Raw genomic sequence first — 12534 nt, forward strand, 5'->3', positions numbered from 1 at the left:
GGTGGATATCTCGTTTTGGGATGAAACTCTTCATTTACAGACGAAGTGTGACTGATGATGTTGAATATGTGCGTCCCATTTGGGGATTAAGCCACTGGCCATTGAGATTTTTTTTTTCAATGTAAAATGGCAGTTGTTTTGTGTAGAGTAGAATATAAAACTGTGACCAGTTTAGCCTTATTACTATACTGTAAATGACCCACAATCCGCTATTAGAAATGTCTTTTAGAGGCACAATGGTGATTTAAGTGTTATATGTTTGTTATAGTCAAACAGGAAAGTTATGCTACAGTCAGTGTTGGTATTTTGAAGGTAAATTTACTGTTTCTTGTTTTAATTATGGAAACCAGAGAGAGGGGGTGAAAAAGAGTGTTTTAGATTTGAAGATGAGCTCTGTGTTTGTCTGTATGAAGGTAATATGTTTTGGATTTTTTTATCTTTTTTTTTTAAAGATGTACCGTTTTTAATTTCATTGTGAACGTTTCTGTTTTTGATTTGAAAGCGGGCTTTGTGTTGCCTCTGCTGTTACGCTAAAGCTTGCTAAAGTATATTTCTGACTGACGCTTCGAGCTACCTCCCGAGGGCTGTGGCGGGGTTCAACCCCCGGCAACATATGCTCCTTGTCCTCCCGCCCTCCGACGCGACGGAGCTGGAACCTGTGGGCGTGAGGTCATCGCTAATGGCAGACAAGGTCAAGGGTCATATCTGAACCAGAATGGATTTTCCACAGCTGTACACCGGAGTTTGCACGAGCAAGTAACCACTCTGATGTTGAGTTGAGATATGAAGTCATATCATAATTTTCTCTGTGGTATTTTCTTGTTTTGTTTTAAATATTGTTTTTCTCAGATGCTTTTAGCTTTTAATAAGCATTTATTGTATGTGACAAATATTTTATTTAGCCTCTTGCATCGGAGCTGGGGAGCAAACGTGGCTTAGTTGTCACTTTAATATTCTTGTAAGACTATGACAAATATGAGTTATGAAAGGCAATATCAAAAGACCCATTTTGATAACTAAAGAGATCATTATGAATATTTGAGTAATTTCCCCGCTGAATCTCGGTCAACTTATTTCTTTAGATTTAATCAATTTCTTCATTTTTCCCAGTGCCGATCCTTCATTTTTATGAATGGGAATTTATTTCTATCAGTATTCTGTCTTTCTTTACCGGGGACTTCAGACGTAGCCTACATTCATTATTCATTTTTGTTTTTATATCTTTGACTGTGACATATATTCCCCTTTGGCATCCTGTGAAAACAGAAAGAGCATATTGTACTTTTAGCTATGGAGAGCAGAGTTTGGAAAATCAGTTAACAGTGAGGTGATGTCACTTGACGTAACTGTGTTTTCTGACTCCCACTGCATTCCGGCTGGACGTCCACTAACATGGATGATTGCAGCCTTGACAAAAGTTGGGGTCACATCACAGCGGGCCCCGTATCCGTCCACACACCACACAGGACAGTCGACTTCTGACACGAGTACACTCCAGGGACTGTGGGTAATTGTATTTTCTTTTGTGTCCTGTATTACAAAAAGAAAACGCACAGACAGGCAGAGAAAAGCTGCAGGATCTGACACTTCATCAGTTAAATGATGCTGAACGATGTTAACTTAGCCGCCCGTGAAAAGAAGGAGACCTTTGACTAATGCTAGACCTAAGTATACATCCGCACCCCTCTGCCCATTCATGTAAAGAAAAAAAAAAAAAAACGGTAATATACAGTTTCCTGTCTTATATAAGCATAATTGTCTCTGAGCCTCAGTAGTGGCGCTGGTGCAATCGTTTTTGGTAATGCTGTAAAAAAAAAAAAGAAAAAAAAACTTAACGGTTCATTTCCTGTGTGCTACTATGATGTGAAATGGACAGAGTAGAAATGACAGAACATGATACAATAGGATGCAGTCATTTTTTTTCCTGTGTTGTCACTTTAGCTTGCTCACAGCCTCTGGAAAATGTATTCTTAGGTTTCGTCTCCGATGTTACAGTTTTCATCACCTCGGCTGCCATCTTGAATGTTGAGTATCTTTGATCATCTGCTATTGTCACTTGCATAGCAGTGTTTGCTATCAAGGAAGAAAAAATCTTTATCTTTGCTATCCTGAGTAATGTCCACATTCCTATTGTTCATGACATCTGTACAATTTGTATATTATAAAATGATTTATATTTAATGTGTACATGTGTCCTTGCTTCTTTGTGTTTTGTTTTGTTTTTCAAAGAGAACAGAACAAAAAGTTACCGTCTCTGTTGAGGCGATCGCTGTTAAAAGTAATTTAGATGTTCGAGTCCAAAGCTTGTTCACAAATTACGCTTCCACTCTACATTTGACACATTAGCAGTGTGTAATTTTTCCACTTTGAGAATAAAATGTACACAGATGCTCCCAGAACCTTGAAAATCAGTTTAAATCACTAGGTACAATGGTTGGCCCTCATCAAGTGCTCCAACTACCTCTATGACATTAACCTGTGAGAAAGAAAATACTCAGGGTTGTTTTGTTCCGGCTCTGTGTGAAGGACTTTTCATTTTGCCCTTGGAGAAAAAAACATAAAGTAATTGAAAGAGGAAATGACAAGTTCAGTCCTTCGACCGCAGCAAAAGAGCCCTCTATAAGCTCGAGCAGTGCAGCAGGGAAAGCTGATAGACAGACCCAAATTGTTATTTTCTCTGAGAGAATACGGGGTTTCAAAACCCTCTGACTCATTTTTTTAAAAATCTGCTCCATCTGGTTATTACCTTCATTACCATGGAAACCTTAGAATAGATCAACTTTATAGTTATTACATCCCTACGTCAAAACAATACCATTCAGACCCAAAACTGTCCCTCATGCCTCCATATTTCACATAAAAACCCAAGGCCGGCACCCATGATAATAACCCTACGGTGTTTATGAAAAGAACTATATTTACAGTTGAGTCAACACAGTCGGCGCAATCTATAAGTCATGAGCTGGGAGCCCAGGGGAGCGTAAGGTCATTAAAGGGAGAGCTTTGCCTTCAACCAAAAACCACACCACATCCATTCTGCAAGCTACAGGAGGCGTTAATAGCTGTTGGAGCAGAGTGGGGACCGATGGTGAGCCACTAAGCTGGTCAGAAATCCACATTTCTGCCTGCGGTCTGGATATTAAACTTATGACCTGCGGCGCTACAGCTCCTGAGGTCCCAGCCTGGGGTTTTACCGGTACGACCCCGTAGGTAATGGCACAAAACCTGCTGAGGGCAGCGCGTTTTGAATAATGAAGTTCCTTTGTGGATTAAAAATGTTGTTTTCATCATTGCTGTACAGTATACCGTAACAGCGTTGTGTGTTGCGGGCTGAGGCTGGTTCAACACAGCTATTAGGCGTATGTGCCCAGAGGGCTTCTGAGGCACGTTAATGTGTGTGGAGGTGCTTTGCTATGCCAGGTGTTGTATGTTGCTGCATTGATCCACAATTCATTGCGCTCGTAAACCAGACTATGATGCTCATATTGGCTGTGTCGTGTCATAAAAGTTATTGTTTCTGCTGAGGTGAAGGATGCAGCCACTCTTGACACGGCACTGCCATCTAGTGACTTTCCCAGGCTTCAAGCACAAAGCCAGACAGACCAGTGACTGTATGATATGCAGCACTGCTATTGTGTCTGCTGGTGATGAGGAGTATATTGTTTCTGCTGGTGATGAGGAGGATATTTCACATTATTCTGCACATTTTCCTCTTGCCCTGAACCGAGCTCACTCCTTACAGAGCCATTTCTCTCATTAAACAGCGGCCTGCTGATATTACCATATCCATTTTTTCCAAGCAGACCAACAAGTGCACTTCAGCAGCTCAACTCCTATAAGTATACTTTGAACTGAGATATGAGGTCAGCACACGTCCCTTCATTACCATAACAGAGAGGCACTCTGTAGCTCTGAGTTAAAGACTGTAATCACTGTGCCTTGACTTGCAGTATCTTCTGAAAACCATTACTGCAACGTTTGATAACGTCTCCAAGTCCTCCCCTCCGCCCCCAACCCCCAACCCCCCCACCCCCTCTCCCTACATATACTCTGTGTTAGCAGATTAACTGCTCACCGATTAATTAACACAATTACCTCTGTGTGTGCCAATCGGTGCCTTATCAACCTTCGTCAGGCCTTAAACTGTAAATTAATTAATACCCCCTCTCTTGTCATTTCTTAATTACCTTGGTTCCAGCAGGAAGGGAAACGCCTGTGTCAGCGGCTCCGTTTTGCGCTCACGTTTATTATGACTTTGCTGCGAGCTTATTGGTTCATTAGACAGGATGTGAAAACATGCTGCGCTCACGCTGATGAGAGGTGAGGAGGGATGACATGATCTAAAAAGTGGCTCTTCAGATGAGTGTTTGATTTGAAGTGGCACTCCTTAATCTTTTTTTGTTGTTGTTGATGCTGTAGGTGAAACTCAAATGTGTTTTGAGAGCTGGTTGTTTTAACAAATAACTGTCACTTTATTATAAACTGTTGTTAACTCTGATCTCAATATCTACTTACCTTTTTTTACAGGCAGGAACTGACAAAACATTAAACTGCACAACCAGACTTTCAGGTTGTGGAAAAACATTATGGAGACAGTAACAAGCAAATGAGCGCTTTATTTTATGCCTTTAAGTTGACGGGGTCAGGTTTGGCCGATGTTCATCCCAATGAAGCGCCTCAGCTGATCACTGACAATGAAAACACAAAACATGCATTCATAAAGGGCAAACATGAATGGCTCTCACAGAAATGTAATTATTGTTACATTTGGCATTTGAATCATTTCATATTCCCAACCTTTCTGTTGCCTCAAATATAAAAAAGCAGCCTCATACCACACTTACAGCTATTATCACAATCATCCAAACAAACTTAGCTTCAAATGTTAAACGAATGCCCCAAACTGCACCTCCCTGCATTATCAGATACAGTCTGGCCTCCATTATTGTTTTAAAGGAGAAGTAGGTAGTCCACTCACCTTTGGCATTTTCATTCTATATTCGGACAGTGGGGAAATAAGTACAGAGTAGGGGAGACAAATGAGAGAAAACCGCCTGGGATTTGATTCCTAGGTTGATGGAGGCACATTGTGTTTCCAGAGAAAGGGACTGAGGGTGCGATCACACCCTGTTTTATGTCTGAACTGTAAAGGTTTGCAGTACTTTGTTGCATTTTTGTGTTTGTTTCGTTTAGGTTCCCACTTCCCCACAGCCATGGTTAGCTGGGGAACCATGGCTGTCACGAAAAAGTCACATGGACTCACAAGTAGATGGTTTATTGCAGTTTTGGTAACTTGTCATCCTGCCAGATTAGAGATTTTGGCGGCAGGAGGAGTCAAAACAAAATCTGATTCCAGTCCCCAGTCCCTTTAGCTTAAGCATGATGGGCTTGTCTGCACTCTTTGCCATAATTTACCTTCTCTGGTGTTCATACCAGTTAAGAACACATGAAGAAATATAGCTGAATATGAGCATCAGTCAAGACCAAGGCTTTCCAAGCATGAGTAACTGCTGGAAATGTCAACATCCATCTTCTGATAGTCATAAAACCTTGCATTTTTGGGGTTGTTTCCTTTCCATATAACAAACCACACTGCAGTTCTCTTATAAGAGGAGCAAGAAATGGATTTTCAGGTGTCTCAGTGCAGGTTAGAGGTTTTGGTGGCGGTAACCCAAACATTTTCAGTCTTGGTGCAGTTCAGTGCCACCTGAGTTCAAAAGGCAACGTTCTCACCTGCCCAAACGAACCAAACTAAAGGACTAAACGCTCCAGAGTCCAAATAAAGTGCTTCAAACATGCTTGGTTTGAGCGTTCACTTAGCCACTCGACTATCTCTAACCCTCCGTCTCACCTGCTGAGCCTTGGCGCAGCAATGGAAGCGCACGTCATTGAGGCTGGAGTCGTCCAGGCCGGATTGGTACTCCTCCATCTTGGTCTCGATGCCGCAGATTCCTCCCTCGCCGCACTCCTGGCTCCAGTGGCCGTACTCGCCCCAGTCGGTGCCGGGCCCCTCCAAGGTCGGGTTGCTGCTGCAGCGGAACTTGATGTTGTTGGCGGCCGTGTCGTCACCGAACATACCCTGATGAGGCTCCACGCGAAGCTGGAAGGAGGTGAGCACGCCGCTGGGACAGTACTGAGGATGGGACCAATCACCATAGCTGGACAGGAGAGGAGGGAGGAGGGAGACAGGGGAGAGAAAAAAAAAAAGCGAGAAAAGATCCAAGATGTGGGTTGGAAACATTGGAGAGAAGTCAAGAAGTTTCAACATCTGAACACCTAATTTGCAATCTTGGCAGAAACGGCGCTTTCATTTCCCCTCTAAACACGATGGGAAACTGCCAATCTCCTGCTCCCTGCTGCTTTCAAAGTATTTATTTTATTTATTTCATCCTTATTTAACCTTTATATAGCCAGGTTAGTCCCACTGAGATCAAGGAGCTGTTTTACAAGGCGGATTTAGCCAAAGCAACAACAAACAACAGCATATTTAGTCACAGACCCAGAACAACAATAAAAACATTTCATCATAAGTGATACACAAGCTGACAGAAAGCGAAGGAAAGTGAAGTGGTACTCCTATCTTCTATCCTCCAACACTGAATTTGCATTTTGCTGTATATTGGGTCTCTCAAAATAATTTAATTGTATTCTTAACAAGGGCATAGTGAACCCAATTTTTTTTCGAGGATGCAAAAAATTCACACAAATCAATAGAAAACGTAGATAAAACTATGAAAGAGACTTGCCTACTTGACAATAGCTGCATTATCAAATGAAACGATCTTGTGGAAGGAACCAACAACATGGGGAAGTGGCACGGTGGTTTATTGAGTCTGATCTAGAGCCATCATTCAAGAAACAAAGGTTTATTTATATCTGAGAGATCAAATATCTTTGACAGGGCGTGACACTGGGTTTTATCTTTTCTACTCACTAGCCGGTGTGGGACTCGATGGAGTACAGGAAGCTTCGGTCCCCATCTTTGGCGCAGATGAGGCGGATCCCGTTCAGTGCGGTGTCGTCCAGGCCGTACTGGTTAGGCTCCACCTGAGGAAACAGAGGAGCCAGTCAGCGTGCACAGAGCCAACTAGGTTCCCTGTCAAATCAAACTTATGCTCTCTTTCCTGGTTGCGCAACTGTTGTATTTGGTGTGAAAATCCAGACCTGGGACAAAGACAATTTCTTTTTATGGTTTGTTTTAGTCTATGCAGGTGCTAGATGTATGGGTTAGTGCCTGACAGCACAAGAAAGGGTCACACTTTGTTTGGATAGTCCAATGTTGACACTCAGCCGTATCAAGTGACTGTAATGTGTGACTAAAAATATACTGAGTTTCAGGTGGTAGAGATGCACCAAATAGGTTAGTGACACTTTGTTGAACATCTACTTTTTGTCACCTGATAGTTAGGGTTAGGGTTAGTGATAACAATGGACTATCCAAATAAAGACACTTTCGACAAGAAGATCACTTTGAATTACAGAGAATGCTATCCAGGGGTAATGCTGGGATCTTTTGATCCTCATACAAGATGGACAACTGGACAGATAAGAACACTGCACACACACACACACACACACACACACACACACACACACACACTTCCTCAATTCATGACCACCTGCCCCCCCTCTAGCTGCACGCCTGTCGCCAATACTCACCAACGATTTCACTTCTTGATATCTTCTATAATCGAGAAGCATTGACTGATCCAAGCATTATATTGTGCCTTGGCTCCAAAAACCTTAAAGGGGCACTATTATAGGAATTCAAATTTCCCTCTATTTATACACACATATGATCAAAGATGTTTAGTGTAGATATTGTTAAAATGTAATTTGTTTGACAGATTAAATTTAAAGCTATTGCATTTTCAAGTCCTTCCTTTTTACAGAAGGTTGTGGGCTCACTCCGGTCAATGCATTGTAACTAGTCTTCGTCTTGATTGGCTCCTCTCTCCAAAAAATTAATAAAATTCTTCCAATGATGGAAGTTTGCAGCATTCGAACTCCCCACCTCCACTCCCCCTCAGCAGGTTTACCACATTTGAATTGGAGCACCTGATATCGTCAGCCAATCAGAGTTCAGTATTGAGAGAACTTTGTCTTCAAATTTATTCAATAAATAACCTTTTGACTAAACTACATTTATTTGCAAAACATCATTATTACAAACATTATTCTCATCCTGGGCCATAGTACATTTGAAAACAAAATCATGAAAACTGATATGGCACACCTTTAAAACAGTTACATAAGCTGTTCTTTAGCAAGCCGCAGGTAGGTTCATAGCGGTGTAATCAAAATCCTTAAAAGCTTGAATAATAATAATAACATTTATATGAACAGAATATTTGAAATACACAAACGAGTCTGTATCTTTACCCTAAGACTGAAGCCAACAGCAAAGAAGGTGTCTGGACACATCTCAGGCCAGGTCCAGTTTCCAAACTGCTCTCCGTTGGTCACACCGAGCACAGAGGAGTAAGGTCTGCTGTTGAACGCCATGCCAGCACGCTGCAGATGGGGCTTCTTTTCACATAACATGGGGGAAAACACAGCCAGCGTGGCCAGAACGGTAAAGGTGTAAAACAGACCCGCCATTTTGACCGCAGTGAGTCAGTCTCTCTCTCCTTGAAAGGCCTGCTGAGAAGTGATGGGGTACAGAGGAAAAGCTCTTATAGCTCCAAAACTGCTCATATCAGAATTAATCATTTACGGAGTCGATGAGTGGCATGGGAAGAAACAGCTGTTGTTGGACCGAGGAGGGGAGTTTCTCACTGGAACGCAAAGGCATTGGGTCTGGTTTACTGCCATCAGTTTGTGCATCTATTTCGTTTGTATTTACATATTAAGCATTCAGCTCACACTCTTCCAGAACAACCTGCAGTGAGTCTAACAGGAGACTGAGCTTTAACTTCTAAATCGCCAAAGAGTAAAGAGTGGATGGGTCAGTGTTACTGTACGAATACTGTATAATCCACACAATATGGTTCAGCAGTAAAACAAGCCTAAACGTTTCTCAATCGACGTAGCAAAGATCCCTGTTTTCCTCCAATATTCAGGTATGATAGAGAAGTGCTGGGCAAGTAAATACGAGATAAGGAGAAAAGGTGGAAAGGCGTTTGTTTTTTCTTGCCTGAATACCCTCAAACATCAAACCTTATTACTGTTGTCAGATGAAAACTGAGAAAGTTGATTTTTCATGAAGAAAAACAACCTCATCTACAGATTGACTATGACATTTTGGAAAATTATTCAGTGTTTTTTTTAAATACTTATCATGGGTCCTAGGGCCTTGAATCTTACCTCATAAAACTCACTAATCTTGGAGTTACCAGTTCTTACATTTTCAGACTGTCGCGTTATGTAGACAACATTTGTCTCCTACATACACAAATGTAATGTTTCATACATATGTGTCACAGACACACATTCATATACATGTATTTTCACATTGCAATAGACTTATAAAGATGATTTGAAGAGTTCTGCGGCAAAGTGAGAAATCCACCTTTGAAAAAAAAATGACAACTACTCACAAAACTACACAAAATGACTCACAGCACATAATTAGGACAAATAATAGCACTTTTTAAAGGACAGTAGGTCACTTAAGTCCTTGGTTGGCAAAACACTTTTACAGAATAGATTACTTTTATTTCAGAGATATTGAATGATACATTTTAGGCAATGATTCTGCTAGTGTTTTGAAATAAAACTAATATATGGATCCAACATGCATGTGATATTTCATGTAAAGGTGTCTCACACATGCATTTTCATACTGTAGGATGAGGAGTTTTATTCCAAGGTGAGAGAGCTACCAAGTGAAAATTAAGCTAGAGAAAATTATAGCACAAATGATGGTGCTTTTTGAAGGAGAGTAGGTCAGCCGAGTCCTTGGTTGACAAAAATGATAAAGGAGAGCTGTGGAATGTCAGGAGGCCGGTTCCATAATAAAACGAGCAGCATGTTGCCTTCCCACGGTGCTGTTTATCTCCTCCCACTGCAGGTCACGCAGGGCTGACAGCATATTGAGAGGCGGCAGGCAGGCGGAGCACTTCTGTTTCTGTGGGCTGGAGGACAGAGGGAGATGGAGATGTGCTGCTCTGTAGAACGACGAGGCTGTCACCCGCTTTACCCGTTGATGACAACATAATCCCACTTAGAGACATTTAGAGTGCCTTCTTTTAAATGGAAACCAATCTTTTAAATGGAAACCAATCATTCAGAAAGATGACATGGGAATACCTGTCCTTATCTGCTTAATGGACTGAAGTCAGACCTGAAACACGACAAGAAAATGTGCTTTTTATTTTCTCCATGCTTAGGATACCGTAATTATTACAAATACAGCCTGTGCTCTGTCACAATCTCTCACAAAACAATTTAATTGCACAAAAAATAAAAGCGAAAGGTTTCGTAATATTGACACTGACGTCAACACACCTCTTTTTCCACCAATAGTAAACTGCTCCGCCAGCAGCTGCGGCAAAGCCAATAAAAAGGAAGCTGATCCCTACTGCCCTCTTCAGCACCTTGGCCTCCAGTCCTGAAGTATCTGAGGAAGATAAATAAGATGACAGGGACAGCCTAATGGGGTCACAGGTCCTGGATCAGCAGATTTATATGTTTGAAGCTGAAGAAATATGGGTCCTTATCCTGCTGCCCTCTCTCTTTATCCATATTTAATTTCTTAACCAATATCTTTTTTAGGTCAGGAAATCATGCTGTAAGTTGACGTCAAGATGCAGGGATAGTCAGTGACGTCTTTGAAACCCAATCATAGGTACATTGGCCTACTTGTTATTTTTTTTTGCAAGGATACACACTTGTGTTTGCCCTAAGTAGAGCATGTCAATGTCTAGCAACTTTCCCTTCCGCTCTGGAGGATTAAGTAGGTCCTGCTTTGCACACCTGGGTATTGATGGTGACAGGTGCCGAGGAGAGGATGAGGCAGCCTCCCGAATGTGCAAAGACACTCCTGCAAACTGCTTAACTTCGAGTTAAAACATTTTGTTGAGGAAAAAAACAACATGCAACGTTTTCGGTCGTGTAATCGTCTTCAGGTATCACACCTACATCTAAATTCTAAGTAAGAGACAGTGTTCGAGCCTTTCCTTCCTTACCCCAGTCCACCTCCAAGGCTTCCCGCAGGCTGCTGTGCTCCACCCTGCAGCTCACCCTCTGCCCTCTCTCGGGGGTCAGCTCCAGGTAGGAGTGCAGCTGGAAGCTCCAGTCCCCGTTGGCCAGGACGTCGGTGGATGACACGTCGGCGCTGACCTCCACCCCGTCCCGCAGCCAGCTCACCCTCACCTCCTGAGGAAAAAACCCCAGGAGGCTGCACTGCAGCATGGACCGCTCCCCATAGTCTGCCGGCTTGGTCAGGTGGACCTTGACAATCGGAGGCACTGGAGTGTAGACATGATAAGTGCGAAAATATACGATTAGAAATGATGACTCAATTCAAGGCAGACAAAGAGTTATGAGCTGAATAGTTTTCATCAAGTCATTAAGGGTATGAGGGGGGAGACCAAGAAATATCCTTGCACCAATGAACCAAATTAGGCCAATGAACTGTCACTGTGAAGAGTGTAATATCTTGCTTCACACCTGCTTTGGCTTTCTCATGAGTCTGGGAGGTGGCAGAGGAGAAACGTACCTTTTCTATCCAGTGTGCTCCTCCTGAAGTGTCTGGCACTGTATCTGCAAAGAGTCTCCACTTCAGCTTTTCTTGCGGCCAATTTCCCCACCTGACTATTGTAATGGGCCGCATTATATCATGCCATACTCCCCGAAGCCGACGTACTTCCTGACCCTGGAGTCATATACTGTATGTTGTTGAGCTTCTGGTTGAACACATTTTTCACCAGGTAGACAACATCCGTGATGTTGTCATCATACTCACAGTCAAATATGAGCTGATATACGTACCCACCTGGAACAGTGAGGAACTCATTTAGCACAGAAGTAACCATTGTAGAAGTGTCACCTTTTCCTGCGTGCCTTCTGAACAAACGCTGCACTTGTGCTCCATTTCCAAGAGGAAGTATTTGGAGAAAAAAAATCAAGCTTTGTTCTCTTTTCAGCTGCTAACAAGTTGGCTGAGAGACAGAGTTTTGATTTACAACATACTGCTTTGATTCCGACTTTATATTTACTTTATGTACACAATACTCTCAGCGAAAACTAAAATATGACTAACCAATTACAGTAGATACATCACAGCGTATTTATTGTAAATTGAATTATTCATTATCAAACAATTATAAATAGAACAATAAATTGAAACAGCCAAACATAAACAGACTTACCTGCTGGTGATGTACAGAGTAGGAGAGCAGAGACTGAGAGTTTGTAGAGGAAAAAAGGCCCATCATGTCCTAAATAATGAGAACCTTAAACTACAATATGGAGTCCACTGCTTGCTGTATGCAGCAGCCTGCAGATGGACTTGCTCATTCAAGCTCCTTTCTGGTTTGGACGGCTCACCAATCCTGTCACCCAGCCAGCAGTTTCCATCAGGAAGTGCAG

At 42.2% G+C, this 12534-nt stretch overlaps 1 protein-coding gene and 1 pseudogene across 1 annotated transcript; both read right to left on the reverse strand.

Annotated features, from left to right (window-relative positions):
- Nucleotides 1-4609: 4609 nt before the first annotated feature.
- On the reverse strand, nucleotides 4610-9044 carry LOC139650492 (vitelline membrane outer layer protein 1 homolog). The gene is made up of 4 exons (XM_071527184.1): nucleotides 8383-9044; nucleotides 6935-7047; nucleotides 5852-6158; nucleotides 4610-4688 (listed from the first exon to the last, which is right to left on the reverse strand). The coding sequence occupies exons 1-4, from the start codon at nucleotides 8599-8601 to the stop codon at nucleotides 4686-4688; spliced, it is 642 nt and encodes a 213-aa protein (XP_071383285.1). The 5' UTR covers nucleotides 8602-9044; the 3' UTR covers nucleotides 4610-4685.
- A 1041-nt stretch (nucleotides 9045-10085) lies between these two features.
- LOC139650494 (boLa class II histocompatibility antigen, DQB*0101 beta chain-like) lies at nucleotides 10086-11978 on the reverse strand (annotated as a pseudogene).
- Between the last annotated feature and the right edge of the window lie 556 nt (nucleotides 11979-12534).

This window comes from Centroberyx affinis, unplaced genomic scaffold (assembly GCF_046629955.1).
Source record: "Centroberyx affinis isolate AG114_WGS23_722 - 3 ecotype Tasmania unplaced genomic scaffold, CSIRO-AGI_Caff_v1 ptg001497l_1, whole genome shotgun sequence".
NCBI classification, from domain to species: Eukaryota; Metazoa; Chordata; class Actinopteri; order Beryciformes; family Berycidae; genus Centroberyx; species Centroberyx affinis.